The sequence below is a fragment of the Chlamydomonas reinhardtii genome, chromosome 6 (genome assembly GCF_000002595.2).
Source record: "Chlamydomonas reinhardtii strain CC-503 cw92 mt+ chromosome 6, whole genome shotgun sequence".
Lineage (NCBI taxonomy): Eukaryota > Viridiplantae > Chlorophyta > Chlorophyceae > Chlamydomonadales > Chlamydomonadaceae > Chlamydomonas > Chlamydomonas reinhardtii.
The window spans coordinates 6276705-6299399 of NC_057009.1; the positions used below are offsets into that span (position 1 = coordinate 6276705).

Genomic DNA, 22695 nt, shown 5'->3' on the forward strand with positions numbered 1-22695 from the left:
AGCATGCAAGGATTACTCCATCTGGGGCTTGGGATTGACCTCCCCCGCCCCGCACATCCGTGCACGGCCCTGTCCAGCATTGACATAGGCCACTCAGGACAACAAGCTAGCGACCACGGCAGCTGACTTGCGTTGTGCTGTTGTGCATCTAGACCGTACCGCAAATGAACAAGCGGTTGCAGCTCTGGCTTTCGCGGCCCTGCGTCTTCGCACCAATGACAGGACAAGCTTTCCGTACACCGTACCTGACCGTACACGCGCTTCAGTTTGAATAGCCGTACGCCCCCTCGCAAAGCCTATTCTGCCTACTCATACATATACACCATGCCTACAAGAGCGTCCCGGTCCCGAGCAGCCGCTGCAGCCGCTCCTGCAGGTTTGATGAGGTGGAGGTCGAGTCCGACATCGCAGGCGACAGCCCCACCACTGCCGCTGGTGGCGCAACCGCTCCATACGGCCTCGAGCCGCCGACCGCTGCAGCCGTATACATAGGCTGCGCAGGTAGCGGCGCCGCCGCCGTGCCGGCGCCACCATACGCCCGGTAGGTTTGGTGTGCGGAGTAGTTGGCGGTGCCCATCGCTGGTGCCGCAGCAGCGGAGGCCAAAGACGGCCGCTGTTGAGGTAGAGGGGTCACTAACGCGGTGTAGGCCGTGGCAGCGGCAGCAGCAGCAGCAGCCGCGGCTGCAGCACCGTTGCCTCCGTGGGCGGGCGTCGCCGCATTGGCCACTTGCGGCAGCATGGCTTGGTGCGGACGGAAGGAGGCTGGTGCGGGCGCAGGTGCAACGGGTTGTGCAGCACCTTTCGGGGCAGGGCTGTGAGTGGGGCTGACGATCACGTCGAACGACCGCACAGGCCCCGAAGATGGATGTGCTGCTCCCGAGTGGCCCGCATAACCTGCGTAGCCGCGGCTGTAGGGTTCAGCGGCCTGGGCGGCGGGACGAGACGCCGCTGCGTTCAGTGCCCCAAACCAGCTCTCCGCCTCCTCCTGCGGTGTTGCGTCAGCAACAGGCATGCAGACATATGTAAAAGGTGCTGCAGGTCCTGCATTCCCCTCCCATGCCTCGAGCAAACCTCAATTGACACGCTAGCCTACGTGCGAACACGATATGCAGTAAAGAGCCCACACGCACCTCAAGTGCAGCAATGGGCTCGTCCTCGTTCGGCCGATGCCGGCCCAGCACTTCAGCTCCAGCCGCACGGCCACCCGCAGCCCCGTACGCCCAAGACTGAGGGCGGTCAGCCTCTACCGACCGCCGCAGCTCCTCGCGACCTGCAGCGGCAGGCGGCCGCGCCGCCGCCCCCACCGCCTCTGCCACGGAGCGGGCACGCGCCACCTCCCGTGTCAGCAGCGCCACGCGGTCCCGCAGCGTCACAACCTCGCCCAATGCTTCCACACGCGCGCGCTCCGAGTCACGCAGCTGCTCCGTCACGTCCGCCAGTGCGCGGGACCTGGCCTCCAGCTCCTGAGGCAGGAGGCAGAGACAAACAAGTAGGCACAGGCGGGCGCCGGTCAGACTTGCGGTTAGCCAGTGCACAGCTGCAACACGGACGTTTCTGCATTAGCTAGCTTCGCCTCGTGCGGTCAGCAAGGCGGGCCTTCTTGCTTACCGTGGTCTGGTGTGCGTTGGTGGTGGCCAGCTGCTCGCGCAGCTCGGCGGCCCGTGCAGCCTCCTCGCTCAAGTACACGTTCAGCTTGCTCAGCTGCAGTTAGTGGGGGTGAGCAAGAATGCTATTTGCAGCCACGCGCTTCCAAACGCTGCAGGTGTCATACCGGTGGTGAAGATGAGCAGGGGTAGCGGCATGCAAGCATGTTGCAGCAACAAGCTTTGCGAGGTTGCGCTCAAGGTCGGAAACAACCAAATGCACCGGCACGCGGTGGGCTGCACGGCATGGGCTCGCCTGCATGTCGCGTGCGTGGATATCCTGCTTGGCTGCCTCCACCTGGCGGCTGGCGGCCTCATGCGAGGTCAGCACGTCAGCCAGCTGTGCCCTGCGCAGCATGCGGTGCGTGGAATGGCGAGCAATGAGTGGGCATCAACCATGCAACATAGTGGGCGCACAATCATGCCCTGACTGTTCCTGGAGTTGTGCAGCGCGGGCTCACTTGTAGGACGCCGCCTCTTGCGTCGAGAGCGCCAGCTTGCTGTCTGCGCCCGCCAATGCCTCCTGTGTAGGGAGCAGTCGGTTCCACGTTCGGCGTCACGGGTGAACATGTGCTGATGCCAGTCCAAAAAGCCCCGTCACAAGCCTTGAACATGCCCGGCCCGCACGCCCGGCCCACGTTGCCAATCATGTCACCTGCAGCTTCATGCGCTCGGCCTCGCTCGCGCTCAGACGCGCTGCCAGCGACCTCAGCTCCTGGCTGCTGGCGTCCGACTCTGCGTCCTTGGCGTCAAGCTGCGGAAAACACCGCGCAAATAGAGGACAGAGGGACGGCACCGGGTCAAGGAGGAGCATTTAGAAACACTAGGAAGCACTGTCTGCCGACTCTCCGCCTGCTATGCGGTAACTCCAAACCGCAACCCTGCAGGGGCACCAGCGTACCTGCGCCTGCAGTTGCGTGCAGCGCTGCTTCCACTTGGCTGCGGCCTGCGCGACATCGTTGGCCTCCGCCTTCCACAGCTCCAGCTGAGAGCCGTGCTGCGAGGCTGCCTCAGCCAGCGCCGCATCGCGGGCCCGCAGCGTCGCCTATATACGTGTGACAGCCGGTAGCACAGGGCGGCGCTCTGGATGTCATCCCTGGCGCATTCGCCGCACCCGATCTCACACCCACGCATGTGTGCCTCCCACGCTGCCGCCCGCCCGCCCCCTCCCTTGTGTCGCTTGACGCACCTCGAGTTCCCCAATGCGCTTCTTGCCCTCCTCCGCCTCGCGGAACACGGCCTCAAAGTGCTCGCTCTGGAACTTGAAGGTGGCCACCTCGGTCGCCAGCTCTGCCACAGCCGTCTGCGCCTCACGCATGCGCTCGCGCACCTCCAGCAACTCCAGGTCCTTGCGGGCTATCACACGGCAATTGGTGGCGGCAGTAGCAGGAATGGTTGCGGCGGCATTAGCGACAGTTCCAGCACCCCTTGCTCTCCGGCACAGGACTGGAGTTCTGCAGCACGCACACCGTAAGCGTAGGCAACCGTACTGGTGCACTCACCCAGCTCTTCCTCATGCGCACGAATGCGCGTGTTTCGCTCCTCCTCCCAGGCCTTCTCCTTCGCACGCAGCTCCGTGTCCCATGCGCGCTGCTTGGCCGCTAGCTCGTCAGACGCCGCACGCTGCTTCGCTGCCAGCTCCTCGGCATGGGCACGCTGGCGCGCGGCGGCGTCCTCCTGAGCGGCCTTGGCCTTAGCGGCCGAGTCGTCCCGCCATCCCGTCTGCACAGGGTGCGTGTTGAAAGGTTGCAGCAGGGTGTGCATGCACGCGGTTGCATGCGCCCCCTCATCCACACGGTGCCTTGCAGGTCTAAATGCAACTCCCGCAACAGCCGACACTGGCCTACCCCCCCCCCCACCACCACCACCTCGAGCTGCTGGATGCGGCGCTCCAGCGAGTCGCGTGTAGAGCTGAGCTGCAGCTGTAGCTCGTCGCGCTGCTGCTGCAGCTGCTGCGCACTCGCCTGCGGCCACGTGCAGGAGTGGGTCGAGGGCAGCAAGGGACAAGGTTGAGACTGAGCTCATCACTACGGACATCAAACACGACCCGCCCTACTGAGCTATCCCGAGCAATCCTGCCATGGCAGCGCTTGCCTATGCCGCCAACTGTACACACCTGTGCCGCAACGCCCTGCGCGGCCAGGTGCAGGTTGTCCTCCCGCAACTTGGCCACCTCGGCCCGAAGCCCGTCGGCAGTGGTGAGGAGCTGTTCCGACTGCAGCGCAAGAACCGCGGGCCAAGAGCAAGGGAATGTTGCCAAGAGCGCGCATCAAGACATTTGGCGGGACTAGGCAGGACTGCCCGCCATGATTACCGCAATAATGTAGCAAGGGGACGTAAGGGCAAACCCACACCCACTCGGCGCTTGGGCCCAGGCCCACCTCACCTGGTTCCGGAGCCGCTGCAGCTCTGCCTGGTCAGCGGCGGCCGCAGCCGCCGCCAGCGTTGACGTGCTCTGCAGCTGGGTCAGGTCCGACTGCAGAGAAGCGCTGCGCTTCTTCTCATCCACCAGTGCCTCCTTCTCAGCCTGCAGATTGTGAAGAGTGCGCAGGTGCGTTGCACCAAGTCCTTGTGGCCTGCGTACAAGAGCTTATACAGCTTTTCAAGCACACACATGAACCTGGAGTGGCCCAAGCCGCCCTCGAACCCCAGCGCTACCTGCACCGCCGACTTCATTGCCGCCAGCTCGTCCTCCAGAAGCTGTGCCCGCGATGTGGCCGCACGCAGCTTGGCGTCCGCCTCGTTGTTGGAGGCAGCCAGCGCCGAGTGCCGCTCCTGCCAAACAACCCAGCACACACGGTACAAACATCTTTGACTTCACCTACGATAGGGCAGCTTCTTCAACAGTGCACCCACAGGCCCTCACGCACCGACAACAGCGTGAAGTCCGCCTCCAGCGCCTTGTGCCGCCCAAACAGCTCTTGCCGCCCCGACGCCTCATCCGCCAGCCGGCTTTCGGCCGCCTGCACCCGAGACCGCAGCTCGGCGATGGTGGCCGCATCACCCGCGACCGTGGCCTGTTTTATTCATGAGCCGGACAATCCAGAACGTTTAAACACGCCAAAGGTGCCAATCCATGCGGGTACCCCTCCTGGCGCTTCGCCCCCCACCTCAGCCCGCGCTACCCGATCCCTACCCCGCAGCAGTGCCTTCCCACCTCCAGCCTGCTACTGTTATTGCGCTGGCTGTTGACGAGGTCCAGCAGCTGGGCCTTCTCCTCCTGCTGAGCCTCCAGCTGCCCCTCCAGCGCCTCCTTGCCGGCACGCAGCTGCCCGCACTCCGACTCCAACAGCAGCCGCTGGGCCTGCTCCTCCTTGTACCTGGCAGGAGTAAGGCAATGCGAAGAGGGAGCTGAGGCGCGATGCATATTGAGATGTACTGCGCAGCCAATGTATTAATCGGCGGAGCACGCGCCGGGAGTGGCCATGGATAGCTGGCAGCCGTTTGCCACTTGACCCACCTCTTGTTCATCTCTTTCAGCTGCATCAGGTGCTTCTTCTCCAGCAGCCGGCGCTCCTTTTCGGCCCGCTCTAACGAGCCCTGCAGCGTGTCCACGCTAGTCTCCTTGACACGCAACTGGTCACGGACCTGTCAAGTTGGGTTACCCATACCGCATTTGAAGGGGCGTAAACTCGGTTGCGGGCAGGCAAGGTTGCTGCAGTGTCTGTGGGAGGCGGCCCACACCCCGGAAGCTGTCGTCCAGCAGTCAGCAGGAAGCAGCCGCACCTCGTCCGTGCCCGAGCGCGCCTTCATCAGCTCGTCCGCGAGCACTGCGTTTGCTGTGCGAAGCTCCTGTGAGCGCAAGTTGGAAAGCGCATCTCAGCCTATGTCAGGTGCCTTGTCTGAGGAGGGCACGGCCGCATGGGAACATCGCCACAAGCCAGTTCACAAGCAGCGCCTGCCTTCAAACCCACGCCCAGCAAGGTATCGCACGCACCTGGACGGCGCACTTGTTCATGTTGATGATCTTCTGCTCGAAGGCCCGGTAGCCTCCACGGACCAGGAAATTGCGAGGGTCGTAGTAAGCTGCGCCCACGTCATCCGTGGCGGTGGAGCACACGATGGCGCTCTTCTTTGGCGTCCTGGGTTTGCGACTGCTGGCCACTTCATAGCTACGCGGGGCAAGTATGTGATTGAGGGTAAATGCTGTGTCGTGGGGTTAGCGGGCTACGACATGCCAGCATTCCCAGCATTTGCGGCGTGCCAACCTGGAGCCACACCTGGTGGCTGGCACGATGAGGATGGATGATGAGGGCGGCTTGCCTGCCATGGTTGCAAGCTGTGTGGCAGCTACTGATCGTGCGTGTATGAAATGGGGGGTGGAAAGGCTTGAGTGGGAGGCTCCCGACCTGTCGGGCACAGGCCGGCCGGGACAGGAGGGTAGCGAGGCGAGTTGACAGCGAAGAGATGCCAACGCCTCCATATGCCTCCCCTTCAGACAAGTTAACCCGCAGATGCATATAACGCCCACGAGCTGCTGCTGTGAGACACAAATGCGCGACAAAGGTCGCCACCGTTTCCGCCGCGCGGCTGTGACCCATAATATGGTGCCATCTCAGGCCACTTCACTTACCTAGTATGCTTTTATGCGCTGCGCATCATCCTCCCTAGCAAAGATGTAGTCCTACAGCAAAAGGTCGCGGTCTGTTTCTCAGTCAAACGATGTAGAATCGTCTTCTTCAAGATTCAAAACAAAGACACTTATTGCTGGATATTTCCAATAGAAGTGGGGTGTACGCAACGACGTATTTCCGACTCGTTGACTGATTGACCGGCCGACCCAGTCCTGGCGTGCGTTTGCCTTTGTGTTATTAATTATAGATTTGCTTGTGTTATGTGTTCCAGTAATACTCTGACGAACAATGGCCCTCCGCCTCGATCGCACACATTGCGTGCATCGTGTCATGGTGCGCTCCATCCTTTCCTCCCCCCCCCCCCATGCCACTTCTTGTCACACAAACAACGCCTCACCACATGATCCCCAGGACCTGGACCTCATTTCCAGACGCGATCACTCTGTACATCACCCGTAATTTGCGGCATCCGCCCCCCCCCCACCACCACCACCCCACCCTGGGACACTGTCCATGCCGAGACGCTGCGCCGTCAAATCGCCATGCCATCCTCCTGGCCCACAACCAGCACGCCAAGCCGCCCCTACTGCCTCGCCACGGGGCCGACCGTGAGCGGCATGGCGTCCATCCCAAGTTGCGAGCTCACAATGCTGCACACCTGTGAGTAAGTACAGCGCACATGGCGGCAGCGAGGCGACGTTGGCAAAAGCACTCTGCGCAGCTATCAGGTGCCATGGTGCGCGCGTGCCAGCAGAAAGAGATAAAGCAGCCGGGCATGCAAGAATCCAGGGTTCATGACAGGGTGCATGGAGAAGCTGCAATTGCGAAGGCGCCGTGTCTGCAGCGCGTACAAGTGGCTGTCCTCACCTGCGCCTGCTCCTGTGGCCCCTTGCACAGCAGCTGTGCTGTGCCGTCGCCTTGCGAGCCCACGCCCTTGCCGCCCCAAATGAGGGGCTGCAGGTCCGGGTAGGACAGCACCTGCGGGGTAGGCACGACGACAAGCCGGAGTCAGCGACAGACCCTGAGCGCAGGATGCATTGATCGACTTGTTGCTGCTGGCGCGCGTGGTGTCGGGCCGGGTTTGTACCTTGTGCAGGACGGGCGCGGTCAGCTGCTCGGGGCACAGCGGCCCTGCCAGTTCGTCGAACAGGCTCTGTGCCTCGCACATGAGCTTCCTGCAGGGCGGCGCCAGGAGCGCGGGGCGGCAGCGCGAGGGGCGTGTAGGAGGCAGGGAGAGTTGCTAGCTGGGGAAGTTGGGAAATTGGGCCGATGCGCAATGGGCTCAGGTAGCCTGTAAGCCTGACCACGTCAGGAAATCCTATCCTAGGCCCAGCGTCGCAGCAACTCGCAAGCCGCCCACGCTCACCCTAGCGCGCGCAGGTCTCCGGACTGCATGTGCTGCAGGGCCTGAGCGGTGATGCGGTGGTTCACGGGCCCCAGCAGCCGCTGCAGGCCCTCGTGCAGCGCCTGCGGGCGACGGGGCGAGGAAGGGCGGGTCTTGCAGTCACAAGAAGCGAAGTGCGCTATACAGCTTGAGGCGGTCCACATTCCGGAGCGCTGCTGGGATAAGACAAGCAGGAGATCGTTGCGTCGGGCAGGCAAGGGTGTTGGGGCACATAGGACAACGTGGGCTTACGTTGGCGGGTTTAGGATATGCGCTTTGCAGGTTGCGCAGGATTGTGGTGGTGTCCTTGGCCGCCTTCAGGTCCACCAGCACCAGGTGCATCGGGGCTGCGGACACAGGCGACAGCGACAGAGGTGCAAGTGTGTGGGCGCGTGGGCACGCCTGTTGTCTAACTCCTGTGCCTGCCGCCCGCGCGAGCTACGACACCTCATATCACTCAGACACATCGCCTCACCCGCCAGCGGCACTTGGTCGACGCTGAGGATGTCGCCGTCAAAGTTCATGAGCACCGGCACGTTGCCGTACGCGCACGCCTGGTCCATGCGGCCTGCCACAGGTTTGGGCGCAATGCGCGCGTACAAGGATAAATGGGCGCCAGAGTTGGTGTGTCGTGAATTAAAGTGCGTGCGCGGATGGGCATGGGCAGCGCAGCGGTCTAACCAGCGCGGCACCTGCTATTGAGTCTACGGCAGAAGCGGGAGCAGAACGCGATGCCATGCGGTCACGCACCGCATTTGGAGGGCGTAGCGATTTCGCCGAGGTATGCGAACTCCATTTCCCCTCGTGTGGTCAGCTTCAGGTCGAACACCTTGTTGAAGGCGCGCGCCACCTGTGTGCGTGTTCGGTCAAGAACCAGAGCTGCCACACCGTCATGTGTTTGCCATGATGCACTGCGGGTTTGTGGCGTGCACACAAGCATCGTGCCTGATCGTGCCCTTTGGCGACAAGAAGCCCCAGACCTCGCCTTCCTGCCTTGCTCCTCCTGGTCCGGATAGTACGGGTCTACAGTCCACCTGCATGTCCCTTTCACTGCATTGTTATTCCACATGGTGCACGCACACACACGCGCGCACACACGCCCGAGCAAGCTCACCAGCACGCACACTGCGGCCGAAGAGGACAGCCCCTTCCCCATAGGCAGCGAGGTGGTGTGGTTGTCAAGTTCAAGCCCCCCGTCGATCTGCGAGCATGCATCGGAAGCACGCCCCAGCGTCAGTACGGCGCGCAAGCGCTGCCTGCAGGCGTCATGAGGTGGTCTCCTTCCTGTTGCCTGACCACAAGTGCACAAGCCCTAGCCCGGACCAGGCTGGACGTTCAAAACCACGTGCGCACACGCGCTTATGTCCCGCCGCCACTCGGCCCCATACCTCGTGCGCCACCACAATGCGGTATGCGGTGCCCGCCACATAGCTGAAGAAGCCGCCCTCGCGAGCAGCTGCGTGTACGGGTTGGGGTTTAGGTGCATCAGGGAGTTTAGACGGGCGGCAGCAACGGAAGTGCGTTCTTAAGATGGGACGGCACCATACAGCCCAGCCCGCAACGGACAGCCAACCAGCCTCCCCTCCGCCCGCTGCACGCGTTGCGCGGTGCCCACACCCACTTGAACACACCATGCCGGCCCCATCAGCAAACCTCCACTCATTAGATACGCGCAGATACACGTGGCCACATGTTGCCCACGCCCTACCCCACGGCACGCATGCGGTCTATCCATGCTAGCACCGCCGAATCACCGCGCACAACACCCCGACGCGCGCGGCCGCGCTGCCACCACCCACCCGCCAACAGCTCGGACGGCTCCAAGGGCAGCTCTTGTGTGCCAAGCTTGCGGCCGCTATTGTCCGTGGTTGTCATGCGCAGGACCTGTACGACAAGACACAGGCCAGAGATGTATTGATCTGCGTCATGCTCCTGGGCTGGCTTGGTGGAAGTCCAGCAGGGGCGCTTTCGTAGTATATGTCAAGGCACCGGCACCCTTCTGGCCGGATGTAAAGGCGAGCCAAACCACACAGAACTGGAAAGTCCAAAGCCTCTAGCAGCACCCGCATCACACGCTTGGGGCCAGCCTACACGTACCCAGAGGGAACCAACAGAAGAGGCCAGGTGCACCCCAGTACTAACCTGACACCCAGCCCGCTGCGCTGCCCTGCGCACCACCCTCCTTCCCTGCTACCCCATCCACTTGCGCCCTCACCTTGTTGGGGAGGCGCTTTGCGGTCGCGTGCAGCCCCTCCTGTGTCCCGACCACCAGCGTCCGTCCCTCCACGACGTGCTCGCCCCCTCGCCCCTTACAAGGCAACAGCCAAAGCCGCGCAGACTGGCGAGTCAGCGACCCCTTGAGATTTAATGATAAAGGGTGACAAAAAACGCAAATAATTGTGTGACGGGTCGATTTACCTTGTGTTCCCCCGCCCAGTCCGTGTGCTCGCCAAACAGGCAGAGCCTCCCGCTGACGAACAAATCTACTATCTTTTCTATCGCCATATTGCTGAATCTTGTCTGGTAACGCTGCTAGGTGAAGGTCGGCGGTTTACTTGCGGGTGCTAATTGCGCACCCCATACATCGTTGGTATAGTATACAGTATTGCGTCGCCAGCCACGCGGCAAATGCGACACTGTACAGCCAACTCCGCCATCCATCAAAGCGCGCCGCGCGGTGCACGTCCTGGTGCACTAGGATCCACGGCAGTCTCATAGTCTCACCTCCGCGTTACGGGAAGTCGCCATGAGAAACCCCCAACAGGAACAGCAAGGCTGCCCACCCGCATCTAGTACCATGAACTCGAAGTCCCGAAACCTCCCCCTCTGACTGCCCGGCACGCAACTGCCACCCAACTTTCTCGCTGTGTGCCTGGCCCCCCCCTCCCCCCCCCCACACACACACACGAAACTTGGCTCAGACACAGAGACGAGGCGCTGGAGACATCTTTACACAAGAGCGCAAGCCGAAACAGAGCCGTTACAGAGAGCCGCCACGCCCCCACAGAGAGAACCGCCAAGCCACTGCGCCTGTGAGTACAACAGCAAACGGGGCATCACTTATGTCTCACCGCGAAGCGGCATGCACGACGCCTGAGCAACCTAGCATGCAGGCAGGCTTATTTACCTATTCTCCCACCCCCCACCCCTCACCTCCCGCTAGTGGTACAGCTCGCCGGTCCCAGCCTCCAAGTTGCCGCCCTGCGGGCTCACGCTATCGCCTGGCCGGACGTCTGGAGTGCAAGGGCTGCGCACCAGCAACTGTCCAGCACAACTGCACATCCACCGCGGCAACACGACCCAGTAACTCCTTCGCCACCGCACTGAGAGAATCGACGGTGCCTAAGGTCCTCACACCAAATGCCGCGCGAGAACCGGGATACCGCACCAGCACGCCACTATGCCCATTTGGGGACCGGGGTTCACTCGGTCACTCCGTTTGCCCTTCAGCACCATGCCCAAGCTGCTACCAAAATCGCTTGACTGTGGCGCTTTGTCCTCCTTCCGACCTGCCTTTAAGCGGAGGTCGCTAGTATCAAGTATAATCGTTACGCATGGCCATCCCCATGGTCCCATGGCACAAGCAGTACCACTGCACGCACCCCACGCACGCGGTACACCAGTACATCCTCGATTTTCCCACACGCCACCGCATTCATGCGTTGATACACGTACAGTTTGGCCAGACCAAATTGAAAGGGGTGCCTTCGCACCGACAGGTTCTGTGAGGATGCGCGCAAAACCTCGAGAGACAAGCACACCCCGCCAGTGAGCCTGAAGTCCATACAAGTGTGCAGACCTCCCACGTCAACTCACCCAATTACAAAAAGCTTGAACCGGATCACCAAGCGCAGCAATGTCTGCGGCTCCAGTCCGGCGTGATCACGCCAAGGCCGACTCCCTTGCTCATTCGTTGGCAGGTCACCCTGGTAGCCAGCAGCCCGGGAGTTCCCTGCACCTTCGCAAGACAACCATTATCATACTGTACGCTCGTTTCCTTTAACCAACAGCTCACACATGCTCGGGTTCGCTCACACAGCCGGGGGCCGCGGGGGCAGCCCGCTACCACCAGGGGACAGCCGCGTTGGTCCGCTTGCCTTGGAAGGCGAAACCACCGCGCCGGCCCCACCCATGCCGCTGGTGCCGCCTGGTGACCGCCCCTGCACTGCGCCCGCAAATGAGGTCGCCCCACTGCCGACGCCACCGCCCGTTGGCGACACCCGAGGCGCCGTCTCCCCAGAAGCAGACCAAGACAGCTGCACCGGCCGCGGCACCGGCGACTGACCGCCAGCCTGCAGCGGCCGCGGATGTTGTGGCGGCTGCGGCTGCAGCTGCCGATAGCTCCCGGTACCGCTGCCAGCGGCGAGTAGCAGTGACCTGTAGCTGACCGGCCCATTTGGCTCAGATGCGCGGTGAGCGTCCTGCAGCGGCGGCGCCGCCTGCAATGGCGGCTGACCCAGCTGCTGAGCGGCCTTTTGCTCCTGCCACATGGACTGAAGCTGGGTGTAGGCGGCGCCGTGCAGATGCCGGTTAGGCGCGTCCGACGTCTGTCGCCGCAGCGACTTGCCTGCGGCCGCAGCTGTCACAAACCCTGCCCCAGCGCCCGCCGGGCCCGACTCCAGCCCCCCGCTCGCGCTGGTGCCGCCCTTCATGCCGCCCGCGCCGGCGCCAGCCACGTGGGTGCCGACCCCACCCAGCCGAACGCCGCCAGCAGCAGCCGCCGCAGCCGCCGCAGCCGCTGCTGACGACAGCGTCATCCCGCGGCGCGGCATCGCCCGCGGCGCCGCCGATACGGGCAGCGGCATGCAGTCATCGTCGCCGAGCTCGGGCAGCGGCGGCATGCCACGTGGCGGGCCCGACGGCGGCTCCGGACCGCCGGCGAGCTGCTCTAGTAGCCAGCGTGACTGGTTAGAGAACTGCTCTCTGAGCGCATTGAATTCGCTCTCAATGGATAGCATGCTGGCCCGGCGCGCCTGTGGGCCGTCCGCGGCGTGGCCCGCAGCTGGCGAGGCGCCGGATGCGGTGGTGGCGGCAGCATGCGGGCTGTTGGCAGCAGGGTGCGATGCTGCAGCGGCAGCGCGCGCGGGCGCAGACGCGGGCCCTGTGTCCGGAGCGGCTCCCAGGTGCGGGGAGCGCCCTAGGGGCGGCTGCGCGGCGGCGCCAAGCGCAGCGCGCATGCTGGTCGTCATGGTGGTGGAGTTCAGCATGGACGCCGCTGAGGCTGCGGGGTGCTGCCCGCTAGCCGAGTGCTGACCGCTGATGCTGTGCTGCTTGGAGCCCGGCGACATGGGGCTGGGCAGTGCCGGAGGCGGCGCCACCGCCGCCGCGCCCGGCAGCAGGTCTGACTCGTGCACCACCTCACCTGGGCTGGTGACAGCCACGCCAATGCCGCCGGCGGGTCCACCGGTGCCCCCGCCTGCGGCTTCGTCGATTGCAAGGGTCGGCCACTGCACCGCCCCCGCCACCAGTGCGACCGGCGGCGGGCTGCAGTAGTTTGTGCCGAGGCGAGACGGGCCGCGCATGTTGGTGGCGGTGCGCAGCGCCGCCGCCGCGCCGCGGCCGCTGCTCTGCCCCACTCCGCCGCTGCTGCCGCCTGCCACGCCGCCCTCCGGGCTGAGCGGCAACACGTCCTCAGCCACCACAGCCGATCCAACGGACCCCCCGGCCGTGCCACCGCTGCCGCCCGGCGGTTCGCTGATCACGTCCCGACTGGCGGGGCGACTGAAACCCGCAGGCGTGCCCGCAGTGGTCATATTGCTGTGGGGCGTGGCGGGGCTGCTGCCGCGGGCGCTGTCGCCAAAGGTCTGCTGGTACAGCCGCCGCGACGCTGAGACGCCGACCTGGCTGGGGCTGGCTGCGGCCGAGAGGGCGGCGGTGGGAGTGCCGGGGTTGGAGGGCGCGGGCGCAACCGTGTTGGTGGCCAGCAGTGGCGGGTTGCTCATTACTGCGGCCCGAATGGAGCTGCCGCTGGCGTTGCGGCTGCTGCGGTTGCTGTGCCGCTCTTGCGGCTGCGGCGACAACTGCTGCTGGTGTTGCTGTTGCAAGAATTGCTGTTGCGACTGCTGGTGATAGAGACGGCGGGTGGAGACGGATGTGGGTGTGCCGGCGCCGGAGCCGGCAGCAGCGATTGCGAGCACGGCGCCGCTGCTGTGCGAGGGGCGGTCGTCGTCATCTCCCGCACCGTCGGTGTGCACCATGATGCTTGTGTCCCGCACAACACTCCGACTGCGAGGTTGCACAGTGCCAAACGTCAGCATTGTCAAGTAAGCGCAATACTGTACGCAGTAGGCGTGGGAATGAAGGCACGCGCGCCCATGCAGGTGTGGTGGTGCAGTCGTGACCCGCCCTCCAGTGCGCGCACTCAGTGCAAACCTTTCCCCGCATTCCCAGAAGACATCCTGCCAGACCCTGTGTCTTACTTGGAGTTCTCGAGTGCGAGAGGCGATGGCAGCTGCGCCGCTGCGGGTTCGGGACGCTGTAGGCCACCCGGCTGCGACCACGGCTCGAACCGGACCCGCGTGAGCGAGGGTGCTGCCGCTGCCGCCAAGGCGCCACCGCCCTTGCCGCTACCATTCTTATCGCCCTCCATGTCCGTGGCAATGGCTCCCGAAACGGTGTGGAACTTCGTCTGGCTCGAACCGTTCTACGCATGCAGGGACCCGGGTACACAGTCACGGGTGCGATGTGGGGTGCGGGACAGTCCGGCCCTAGCCTGAAGCCAAGCGCACCTCGTTTTCACTGCTGCCCCACGCGTTGGCAGCCACGGAGGTACGTCGCGACACCTGTAGGTGCGGCGGCACACAAGGTATCAGATGGCGCCGCCGAACTACTACTGCTGCAAACGAAAACGAATCCGCAGGGATGTGCATCCTTGCGCACGGCGTGACTGAGTTAGCGTCCCCTTAGCATGTGATGGCTCGGCGTCTTCGGGTGCTGGGACTGTCCCCTCTGTAACATCCGCATTCTTAGGCGGTCTCCCATGGCCTCAATCGCAGCGCGCAATAGATTAAACCCTAATTTTAGCCCCGGGTCCCAGTATCATCGAGCTGTATCCAGTGCACTGTGTGCACTAGCAGTGTCAGTACGGCGGCCCGGGCTCGCCTCACGCATAGCATAAGGCTATACCGTATCTTGGCCCCCAGCCCTCGCCCCCAGCCTCCCTCACGGGCCTCACCCGCGGTCCCAGCTGCTTCGCCAAATAGGCGGGCAGCGCGTGCGGGTCCGGCGTCGCGGACGGCGCCCGCATCACCATTTCCAGAGCCTGCTCGCGCGCGGCCATGTGAGCGGCCGCGCCGGGCTTGGCATCGTTGTGAGGGTCCGGCGCGAACTGCTTGAGCGACATGGTCATATTACCCTGGCGCTGCTTGATGAGGGCAGCTGCGAGGCAGGAGGCGGTGGCGGCAGCGAGGGTTGGGTGTAAATTGACAGGTCTTGTCAAATAAAGCTTTACCGCCAGGTGGTTCATAATACGATGTCGCCGTACCGTTTTTCTGCCACTCGGGCTGGAGGAGGGGGTCCACCTGAAAGCCCTTTGAGGATGCGGCCTTGCGATTGGCCATGGAGGCGCCAACCAGCGGCGTGGCATCCTGTGCGGCACGGTCCAGGCAGGGAGGAGGTCGTGGGAGGAGGTGGGGTGGCGGGTACTGCGCTCAAGTTTAAACCCACGGCGCACAGGCAAAGCTTGAGAGGCAAAAGTTTGATGATATGGTAAGCTAATGAGGGTCCCAGCCCAGCTCAAAGCGTCTTTCATGGGGGGAAAACAGCGCAAGGCGCAACCCGATTGGTGGCGCGGGGCCCGCTGCACTACGGCACTGCTGTTACGGGCTCTGGCGAGTCTAAGGGCCGCGTCGGAAGCCCCCCCGACTGTTTCGGGCTTGGAAGCTCGAACACCCATCACAATCGCTGCGACTCAGGGCGCGTCCTTATGTTGAGGCCCAGTCCTCGTCGTTCGCCCGAACGAACTGGATTTCTGGACCAACCCCGCGCTGCGTTATCTGACCTAATACTCCATCAGGTAAACGTCAGCACTTAATTTGCTCTGTTGTTACCGGAGGTGGCTCTTCCTGAGGAGTTTGTTTGCCACATACCTGTTTCCTTCGCTCAATGCAAAGCAGCACCACCATAGGTAGCACTACAAAGGCGGCAAATGCACCAATGGAGAGTAACATTGTGGCCCGTCGGTGCTAATTTAACAATTCGTGCATGTCACCAACGCGGGTCAACAAAGAGGGTTTGGTCACTAATAAAGTCTCATGGCTTGTATGTCTATATCAAAGCTGTGCCCCGAACAGGGAGTTGCGCCTGCTTAAGACTCAGTGCAATAATCGCGCGCATGCCTAGCTCCCCAGCCCCACACCCAGGCCGCCAGAGCCCCGTGCGGCCCGTGCCCTGACATCGCCCTTTACGCCACCCCACTGTGCCTGTGAGTGCGTTCAATCGGGGCATCATTCATGTCTCACCGCGCAGCAGCGTGCACGAACCCTGTGCAACCTAGCATGCTGGCAGGCTCCTCACCTATTCTCAACCCAACCCCCTCTCCTTCCGCTACTTGTACATACAGCCCGCCGGTCGGTCCCAGCCTCCTCCTAGTGGCCGCCCTATCTGCGCCCTAACGGCCGCCCGCCACTCCTCCCCGCTCTCCATCTCGCCCCAGCGGAACCGCGCCAGGACGCCGTAGCGCTCCGCGGCGGAGCCGTATACCGCCGCCACCAACTGCCTGCTGATGGACTGGCGGTCGAAGCCGCCCAGCTGGGGCCGGCGGCGGCATGCGTGGTACGTGTGGTAATGTGGTTGGTCAGGCCGCCGAGTGAGCAGCCAAAGTAGACCAGGCAGGTCGCGCACTGGTTCGTTACCGGGGGTGGCTGCTGGTCGTTTTGTAGCCACAGCAAGCTCAGGCGGGCGGTACGCGGGCTTCACCATGGCCGGGGGCTCACGGTCCGGTCCGCCCAGCGCCTCCACGATCAGATGGAAGTGCTAATGGTAGAAGCGGACTGCCGCCAGCGCCTCCTAGTGGGTGCCGTCGAAGCCAGCCGTCCACGTGGTGACAAGCTCCACCTCCCTCTTGACGTGCAGGCGGCTCAGGTTCAGAGCGTACCCGTCGTTCTGGTGTCGCGAATGTGTGACGCACGGTCGGTGGGCTCCCACAGTGACGGGCGCTGAGTGCCCCCCCCCCCCGCCCCTCGCCACGCCGCACCCCCCACTCCGGCACCCGCCCTCTGTGCCCTGATCTCGGGTTCTGTTCGCGAGACGTCCTGGGCTGTGCGTGCCTCACCAGAACGCGCCCATCGCCCTTGGGCAGAACAGCACCCGGGGCGGCCAAGCGTTCCGCCATGGCCATGTAAATGTCCGCGAAAGGGGCAGGCTCAATCTCGCGGCGCTCTGCTTGACGCGAGACAATGCGTGAACGGAGCTGCTTGCCGAATCGCCCCACGATTGGCCACACAGCCATGGAGGGTGACCGCGAAACTTGATGTCATGATGTGTGCCTGCCCCGCCCACGAAAACTGGCCAGTGGCGGCCTGTCCGCTATTGGGCTGCCCTGACTCCGGCGCGGCCTGCTCGCCCGGCTGCCCTGCTCCGGCCGCCACGGCCTGCTGCTCTGCCACCTGCGCAGCTGCCGCGGCCTGCAGCTCTGCCGCGTGCGCAGCCGCCACGGCCAGACGGCCTGCAGCCCTGCCGCGTGCGCAGCCGCCACGGCCTGCGAGACTTCGGGTTGGTGTCACCCATCCCCTCCCGTGTTGCGTTTTCGCACACGGGCAGAAAGTTTTATGGCAGGCTCCCTTCCCGTCGCATCTCTTCCGATGACAGGCAGCAGTTCTTGTGTAGGAAGGAGGTGCCGCCAGCAGTTGCACGGCTGGTGACATTATGATACGCATCAACGTTTGGGCGGGGCAAGTATCCAGGTGGGTCGTGTCCCTACTGCCGTGCACGGCTGGTGGCATACGATACGATAGGTATCAACCGCCACGTTTTCTGGAACTGGTTAGACACCGCTGTAGCACAAGGCACGATCAATTGCACATCAGGATTGCCATAGCTTATCGTGGCGTTTTCAAACCGAATTCCTATTGAAGTTCGGGCCATGTACACTTCGACGCCAAAGCCAGGGCCGTGTCGGTTGGAAAGCACCCCGGAGTTTCAGATACCCCCACCACTACATACCTACAACCCGCCCAGGCTCCCCTGCGCTCAGGCATCCCAATAACTGACAAAACGCACACAATCAGCCCCTTCCGTGGGCCTCGTTGCAAGTCCAGGACAAACGAACGTTGGATATACCGGTACGGTAGTTGCCATGCAACAGAATAGTGCCATTATCTGCGTGATACGCGCACGCTTGGCCATGTGGCTGTCATATACCAAATCGCGCATCAGAACACGTACGTTGTCCTCATTTGTTGAAAAATCGTGTGGAATTGGTAAAACGGCAAACCGCATCTGTTGTGCTGCTTCATCAGCTTCTAGCATCTGTTCATCGTTGACCGGCCCGTTTCCGTCGTAGCTTCTCTCTCATGGGGCCTTTCCCATTCATTAACATGATGTTCCGCTTGTTCACACAAGGCAGCGCCTTGCGTGCATGCACGCCATGCATCTATGGCGGTCCCCAACTGCCGCTGGACATTCCTGTCACTCCATATCCTGGGACCCCTCCATGACCTCAGACCCTTCCTTCGTGTCCTCACAAATGCCACGCAAACTGCGGTCACGGCGAGCGCGTCGCTTGGCCACGCCACCAGCTGCACGGCCGCGGCTCTCCTCGCCCCGGCCGCCGCCCTCGGTGCCGCTACCGCTGCCGTCCGCTGCCTTGCTGCCGCTCCTGCTGCTGTCGGCCGCCTTGCTGCTACTTATGCTGCCGCCGCCGGCGCGGCCACTACAGCTGCGCCGCGCCAGGCGTGCGTTGGCGCGGCTCTTGTACTGCAGCTGCCGCACCCGCATGAACTCGGGGTACATGGGCGTGTGTGGGTCGGCGTAGATGTCAGCGATGTTGAGTGCCAACCGCTCCAACAACCGCTCCCGCTCCAGTCGAGCCTCTGCAGCCTCCTGGCCACTGGCGGCACCCGCACCGCCGGCGCGGATGCCGTTTGCAGCTGCGTCCGCCCCCAGCAGCGCGCCGCGCATCTTCTGCAGCGTCAGCAGCTTGCGCGAGGGCCAGTTGGGCACGCCCAGGCGGCGGCAGATGTTCTTGAGGCAGGACACGGAGTAGCCCAGGCGGCGGGCAGCCTCCTTGATGGGCACCTCATAGTACTACGGCGGAGGCGGAGGAGGAGGAGAAGGAGGAGGAGGCGGGGCAGGCGGGGCGGAGGGGATGGTGGTTACGACGGGTGTCAGCAGCAAAGGGTTGGAGGGCTTACGGGTGGCGCGGCTCAGGGACCACCGCGCGCATGCGTGCTACGTGATTTGAATGCCAGCCGAATGCATGGAATTACGCAAGTGAGCAGAGCCACGGCCGCTTCTCACATGGCGCAGGTCATCCACCGTAATGACACGGCCGTCGCGGCCGTTGCCCGCCGGCCCGTCATCATCGTCATCGTCATCGTCATCTGCAGCGCCTGTGTCGCAGCACCCATCGTCCTCATCGTCCTGTTCGGGGCTGGCCCGCGGTGCGTTGCCGCCGCCGCCGCCGCTGCTGCAGCCCATTGACACCCCGGCCGCCTCCTCCAGGGGCCACCCAACGGCCGCGCGCGCCTTCTCGCGTGCCTGCGCGGCCTTGTGCCCGACGGCGGCACGAGGCCCCTGCCTGCTGGACCAGCTCTTCGCACCACTGTCGGCGCCCTTGGCGGCGCCGGCAGGCGCCGCCATCTTTTCAGCCCCAGGTTCCGGATCTTCCTCCGCCTCCTCCACCTTCTCCTGCTCCTCCTGCTGGACGTCCATGGCCTCAACCAGCCGCAGCTGCGCTGCGCCCACGCCCGTGTAGGCTTGCTGGCTCACCGCTGTCGCCACAGGCACATCCAGCTTGACTACCACGTGGACGTCACCCGTGCCTGCCGGCCCAACCTCGGCCGCCGCCGGCGCGGCCGGGGCCTGCTGCCTCCAGGCCGCCGGCTCTTTGGGTTCCGGCGGCCGTAGCGGCGGCGGCAGCTGCAGCAGCGGCGCCGACTGCGGCAGCGGCAGTGGCAGTGGTTGCGACGACTGTGCCGGCTGCGGATGCTGAAGCCGCCGCAGCTGTAGTGGAGAGGCCGGCTGCGACAGCCGCGGCAACTGCGACGCCGACGCCGGCTGCTGCAGTGACCGCTGGTACTCGCGTGGCGGCTCGCCGTCTGGGCCGAGCACGTACGTGCCGCTGGCGCCGACGCCCGCCGGCTCAGGTTCCAGCAGATCCAGAACTCGCGGGCTGCTGCCCACCATGGGTGCCTGTGCATGCTTCTGCTTGCGCGTGCGCAGCCGCTCCGCAACGGCCGTGGCAGTTGCGGTGGCGTTAGCACTGGTGCAGAAAGCCTGCCCGATTACGCCGCTGGTAAAGCCCGGCGCCGCCACTGCACCGCTGGCGCTGAGGGTCTGCGCGGGCCCCTGCCGCTGTCTGCCCTGCTGCATATGCGCCAGACGGCCCCCCACCGTGTGTAGGAGTGTGAGGCTGTTGTTGCCAGCAGCCACGGCCTGCAGCGCGCCCCCAGTGGACCAGGGGCTCTGCTGCAGCTGCTGCGAGCCGGCGCTGCTGTAGTTGCTGCCGCTGTAGGGCTGCAGCGGCGGCGGTGGCGGCGGCGGCATGGCCGCGCCACAGCCGCCGCCCCAGTCCAGGAAGTCACCTGCCGGGCCACCCTCCGACATCAAAAACTCATCATAGCCACTGCGCCACTCCTTCGCCAGCTGCACCGCATCCGTGCAAGACCCAGACTGCGGCTGCGGCTGCGGCGGACGGAATAACAGCGCGCCGCCGGTTTGGGCTGGCAGCTGCGGCATGCATGTTGGCTGTGCGAGCAGTGGCGGCTGCAGCAGCATTGCGCTGGACGAGGGGCGGCCGTGGGTGGCACTGGAGGAAAACGCGCCGCCTGCGGCAGCAGTGCCGGACAGCAGCAGCCCGCCGCGGCTCGTTTCCATGGCTGCTGACACCGTCGTCATACCCGTGCGGCCCCCCCAGAATGAAGGCAGCGCGGCGGGGCCGGAGATGCACGGCAGCTCAGCCAGCAGTTGCTGGTCGAGGCGCATGGCGGCCATGTTGCCGCCGCAAGCAGCGGCATCACCACCGCGGCCCGCTGCGGCGGCGGCTGTGAGCACCTGAGCTGGCGTCGGTATGGCGGAGTCGAGGACGGCGTTGCCAAACACAGCGGGGGCGCTGAGCCAGTCGCTCGCATGGGCGGCGGGCATATTGGCGATGCCGCAGGGTGAGCGCAGCAGAGCGTCGATGGTGGCAGCCGCGCCCACAGCCGCAGATGCCGGAGACGCGGAGAATGCCATGACCTGGCCGGAACCAGCTGGCTGTGCCGCAACCGCTGTAGGCAGATGCCGCAACGCTTGGTGCGCCGGGTCAGCGTCGTAACTGTCGCCGCCGTCGCCGCCGCCTCGGTCCGCTGCCATCCACACGTCAGGCTGGGAGGTCAACAGCAAGTCCGGGTTTGCTCCCAGCTCCAGCAGCTGCGGATTATAAGAATGCGGATGTTACAGAGGGGACAGTCCCAGCACCCGAAGACGCCGAGCCATCACATGCTATCAGGGCCCAACGTGACTCCACCAACCCCGACTTTGCTGCGAACCCTCCCGCAGTCAACGTCCGTGTGACTCCGCGCACAGTGATTATAAGGGTATGGGAGCACACCGTACCGTTGTGAGCACGTCTGTTCTCGGCCAAAGCCATCGTGCACTACCACGCACAGAGCGCCGTGTGACCCTGCCGACCCACCCCACTGCCGACCCCAGTGCAAGAATGCCTCACCTCTCTGTCGCCATCGTCTGCGTTGAGGCATTGTGACCGGCGAATGAGATCATCAACGCTGGGTGCCTCCATGCCTACACGGGTTCGGCGCGAGCCGTTGGTTACCGCATCGCGTGCCGCAGCGGTGAATCAAGGCTGCCTGTGCCTGCGCCTGCCGTCCTTTCTGTGCCTGTGTCTGCCGCCCACGCCACTCTCTGGGTGCGCCACGGCGGTGAGCCACCCTCGCAACTTATTGTGTCTGCCACCCATGCCCACTTTCTGTGTTAAAAAATGAAACGAAAGCCCCTTTCTGTGTGCACCCCGGCTAGCTATATGCCTGTTCCCAGGCGCCCAGAGGCAAACGTACAAGCCACGCTCTCCCTCATCCGACGGACTTCGCGTTCGAGCTTACCAGGAGACGCCATCAAGGCTAGGGTGTCGAAAGCGTCCGCCGCGTCGGACGCTTCCAACATTTGGTGCGCACCACACCACGGGTTGGGTCCACAATGGCTGATGTTGCCGTGCCGTGCGTGCAGCATACAAGGACAGGATCGGCTCAGTCAAACAAACAGGTAGGGGTTGTGCCCAGCGGGCCCAGCTTTTGCCCCCAGGCAGCACTGCACCTTGCCCACCTGCCTCACACGTGTGGGCCGAAACGTTTAACAAGCGGAATTTCCAAGCTCGACACCGACACCTCGTTACCTGTTCAACCCAACGTACTGACCCCCGCACTATTAGGCGGGGTCTTAAAGTCGCACAAATTGCCGCGGGACGTCAGGCGTTGTCGGCCGTCAAGTAGTGTCGGCGCGGCGTTCTGACAGCAGCCAACTGTGTAATCAACAAACTCTGCGCCTGTGCCTGCCCCGCCCACGAAGGCGCGTTCGGCTCTAGTGCGTTTGTACCAGGCAGCGGCAGAGTCCTGGCCACTGCTGGGGTGAGGGCAGCTTCAACTTATTTTCTATCAGGACTAAAATTTAAATGATGCAGTCGCGTTCGTTGGCTCAGCGGGCATCAGAAGTGTTGCGATGCCATGTGCACATTAACCTTAAATACAGTTCAAAGTCAAAGACGACACTGAACGTCGCCCTTTTCAACTGACGCAGTCTCCTGAGTTCTCCCGGACAAGTTTGGAGTTGAACATGACGGTGCGAACCCGACTGCGAAAAACGGAGAAAAACCCATTTGATGTCACCAAGAGTAACACTTTACTAATATCAATCGGGCACGGTGCAGCTTAACCTAATTTTC

At 63.7% G+C, this 22695-nt stretch overlaps 4 protein-coding genes across 4 annotated transcripts; all 4 read right to left on the reverse strand.

The window, feature by feature from the left end:
• On the reverse strand, positions 1-6327 carry CHLRE_06g291350v5 (uncharacterized protein). The gene is made up of 20 exons (XM_043063424.1): positions 6217-6327; positions 5864-5992; positions 5581-5755; positions 5370-5435; positions 5104-5231; positions 4801-4963; positions 4514-4660; positions 4302-4418; positions 4030-4170; positions 3760-3858; positions 3512-3607; positions 3146-3365; positions 2833-2999; positions 2545-2688; positions 2299-2397; positions 2105-2166; positions 1900-1990; positions 1609-1701; positions 1131-1463; positions 1-985 (listed from the first exon to the last, which is right to left on the reverse strand). Exons 2-20 carry the CDS (start codon positions 5911-5913, stop codon positions 329-331), a joined length of 3048 nt encoding a protein of 1015 aa, XP_042924130.1. The 5' UTR covers positions 5914-5992; positions 6217-6327; the 3' UTR covers positions 1-328.
• A 54-nt stretch (positions 6328-6381) lies between these two features.
• Positions 6382-10197, reverse strand: CHLRE_06g291400v5 (uncharacterized protein). Its single transcript, XM_043063425.1, has 12 exons — positions 10020-10197; positions 9817-9909; positions 9401-9485; positions 8990-9057; positions 8716-8802; positions 8352-8451; positions 8077-8169; positions 7854-7948; positions 7584-7684; positions 7305-7392; positions 7085-7195; positions 6382-6875 (listed from the first exon to the last, which is right to left on the reverse strand). Exons 1-12 carry the CDS (start codon positions 10104-10106, stop codon positions 6801-6803), a joined length of 1083 nt encoding a protein of 360 aa, XP_042924131.1. The 5' UTR covers positions 10107-10197; the 3' UTR covers positions 6382-6800.
• Positions 10198-10538: 341 nt separating this feature from the next.
• On the reverse strand, positions 10539-15837 carry CHLRE_06g291450v5 (uncharacterized protein). The gene is made up of 6 exons (XM_043063426.1): positions 15689-15837; positions 15085-15187; positions 14776-14978; positions 14330-14383; positions 14021-14244; positions 10539-13826 (listed from the first exon to the last, which is right to left on the reverse strand). The coding sequence occupies exons 3-6, from the start codon at positions 14947-14949 to the stop codon at positions 11633-11635; spliced, it is 2646 nt and encodes an 881-aa protein (XP_042924132.1). The 5' UTR covers positions 14950-14978; positions 15085-15187; positions 15689-15837; the 3' UTR covers positions 10539-11632.
• Positions 15838-17541: 1704 nt separating this feature from the next.
• On the reverse strand, positions 17542-22687 carry CHLRE_06g291500v5 (uncharacterized protein). The gene is made up of 5 exons (XM_001695477.2): positions 22150-22687; positions 21860-21957; positions 21469-21542; positions 19059-21170; positions 17542-18845 (listed from the first exon to the last, which is right to left on the reverse strand). The coding sequence occupies exons 2-5, from the start codon at positions 21870-21872 to the stop codon at positions 18228-18230; spliced, it is 2817 nt and encodes a 938-aa protein (XP_001695529.2). The 5' UTR covers positions 21873-21957; positions 22150-22687; the 3' UTR covers positions 17542-18227.
• Positions 22688-22695: the final 8 nt, after the last annotated feature.